Source organism: Pseudochaenichthys georgianus, unplaced genomic scaffold (genome assembly GCF_902827115.2).
Source record: "Pseudochaenichthys georgianus unplaced genomic scaffold, fPseGeo1.2 scaffold_1113_arrow_ctg1, whole genome shotgun sequence".
NCBI classification, from domain to species: domain Eukaryota; kingdom Metazoa; phylum Chordata; class Actinopteri; order Perciformes; family Channichthyidae; genus Pseudochaenichthys; species Pseudochaenichthys georgianus.
The window spans coordinates 39,903-41,917 of NW_027262065.1; the positions used below are offsets into that span (position 1 = coordinate 39,903).

The following is a 2,015-nucleotide window of genomic DNA, read 5'->3' on the forward strand; positions in this document are numbered from 1 at the left end:
ATGTTATACTATAACAAGAAGAAGAACTACAACAAGTATAAGAACTACACGAATAAGAACTACAAGGAGAACTACAAGGAGAACTACAAGAATAAGAACTACAAGAATAAGAACTACAAGGAGAACTACAAGAAGAAGAACCACAACAAGAATAAGAACTACAAGGAGAACTACAAGGAGAAGAACTACAAGAACAATAACTACAAGGAGAACTACAAGGAGAAGAACTACAAGCACAAGAACTACAAGGAGAACTACAAGAATAAGAACTACAAGAATAAGAACTACAAGGAGAACTACAAGAAGAAGAACTACAACAAGAATAAGAACTACAAGGAGAACTACAAGGAGAAGAACTACAAGAACAAGAACTACAAGGAGAACTACAAGGAGAAGAACTACAAGCACAAGAACTACAAGGAGAACTACAAGGAGAAGAACTACAAGAATAAGAACTACACAAATAAGAACTACAAGAGGAAGAACTACAAGAATAAGAACTACAAGGAGAACTACAAGAATAAGAACTACAAGAATAATAACTACAAGAGGAAGAACTACAAGAATAAGAACTACAAGAGGAAGAACTACAAGAATAAGAACTACAAGATTAAGAACTACAAGAATAAGAACTACAATAATAAGAACTACAATAATAAGAACTACAATAATAAGAACTACATATAATAAGAACTACAAGGAGAACTACAAGAATAAGAACTACAAGAATAAGAACTACAAGGAGAACTACAAGAATAATAACTACAATAATAAGAACTACAAGAATAAGAACTACAATAATAAGAACTACAAGAATAAGAACTACAAGAGGAAGGACTACAAGAACAATAACTACAAGAAGAAGAACAACAATAATAAGAACTACAAGGAGAAGAACTATAATAATAAGAACTACAAGAAGAAGAACTACAAGGAGAATAACTACAAGAACAATAACTACAAGAATAAGAACTACAAGAGGAAGAACTACAAGAATAAGAACTACAATAATAAGAACTACAAGGAGAACTACAAGAATAAGAACTACAAGAATAAGAACTACAAGAATAATAACTACAAGAGGAAGAACTACAAGAATAAGAACTACAAGATTAAGAACTACAATAATAAGAACTACAATAATCAGAACTACAATAATAAGAACTACAATAATAAGAACTACAATAATAAGAACTACAAGGAGAACTACAAGAATAAGAACTACAAGAATAAGAACTACAATAATAAGAACTACAAGGAGAACTACAAGAATAAGAACTACAATAATACGAACTACAAGAATAAGAACTACAAGGAGAACTACAATAATAAGAACTACAAGAATAAGAACTACAAGAATAAGAACTACAAGGAGAACTACAATAATAAGAACTACAATAATAAGAACTACAAGAATAAGAACTACAATAATAAGAACTACAAGGAGAACTACAAGAATAAGAACTACAATAATAAGAACTACAATAATAAGAACTACAAGGAGAACTACAAGAATAAGAACTACAATAATACGAACTACAAGAATAAGAACTACAAGGAGAACTACAATAATAAGAACTACAATAATAAGAACTACAAGAATAAGAACTACAATAATAAGAACTACAAGGAGAACTACAATAATAAGAACTACAAGGAGAAGAACTACAATAATAAGAACTACAAGAAGAATAACTACAAGAAGAAGAACTACAAGAAGAAGAACAATTCTCATATTTTCAAGCTCAAAAGGTCAAAAATCTCTATTTAATGCAAGTTATTAAGGTGTTTTGGGGTAAAGGCTGTGCGTTGCTATTGGGTCGGGAATATACACACACCCACACCCACACACACACACCCACACACACACACACACACACACACACACACACACACACACACACACACACACACACACACACACACACACACACACACACACACACACACACACACACACACACACACACACACACACGAAGTCCAGTCCATTGTGCCTGAGAGTAATTGGTGTG

The 2,015-nt window shown here is 32.0% G+C and overlaps 1 protein-coding gene across 1 annotated transcript; it reads left to right on the top strand.

Moving 5' to 3' along the window:
* On the top strand, window positions 1-1,771 carry LOC139433174 (probable serine/threonine-protein kinase clkA). The gene is made up of 2 exons (XM_071202072.1): window positions 1-404; window positions 676-1,771. The coding sequence occupies exons 1-2, from the start codon at window positions 1-3 to the stop codon at window positions 1,769-1,771; spliced, it is 1,500 nt and encodes a 499-aa protein (XP_071058173.1).
* Window positions 1,772-2,015: the final 244 nt, after the last annotated feature.

What these genes read in the sequence shown, in the direction of transcription:
- LOC139433174 (XM_071202072.1), top strand. Translation starts at nt 1, where the DNA reads ATGTTATACTATAACAAGAAGAAGAACTACAACAAGTATAAGAACTAC. An exon ending in TACAAGGAGAAGAACTACAA is followed by an intron (nt 405 to 675) that starts GCACAAGAACTA and finishes TACAATAATAAG; the next exon opens with AACTACATATAATAAGAACT.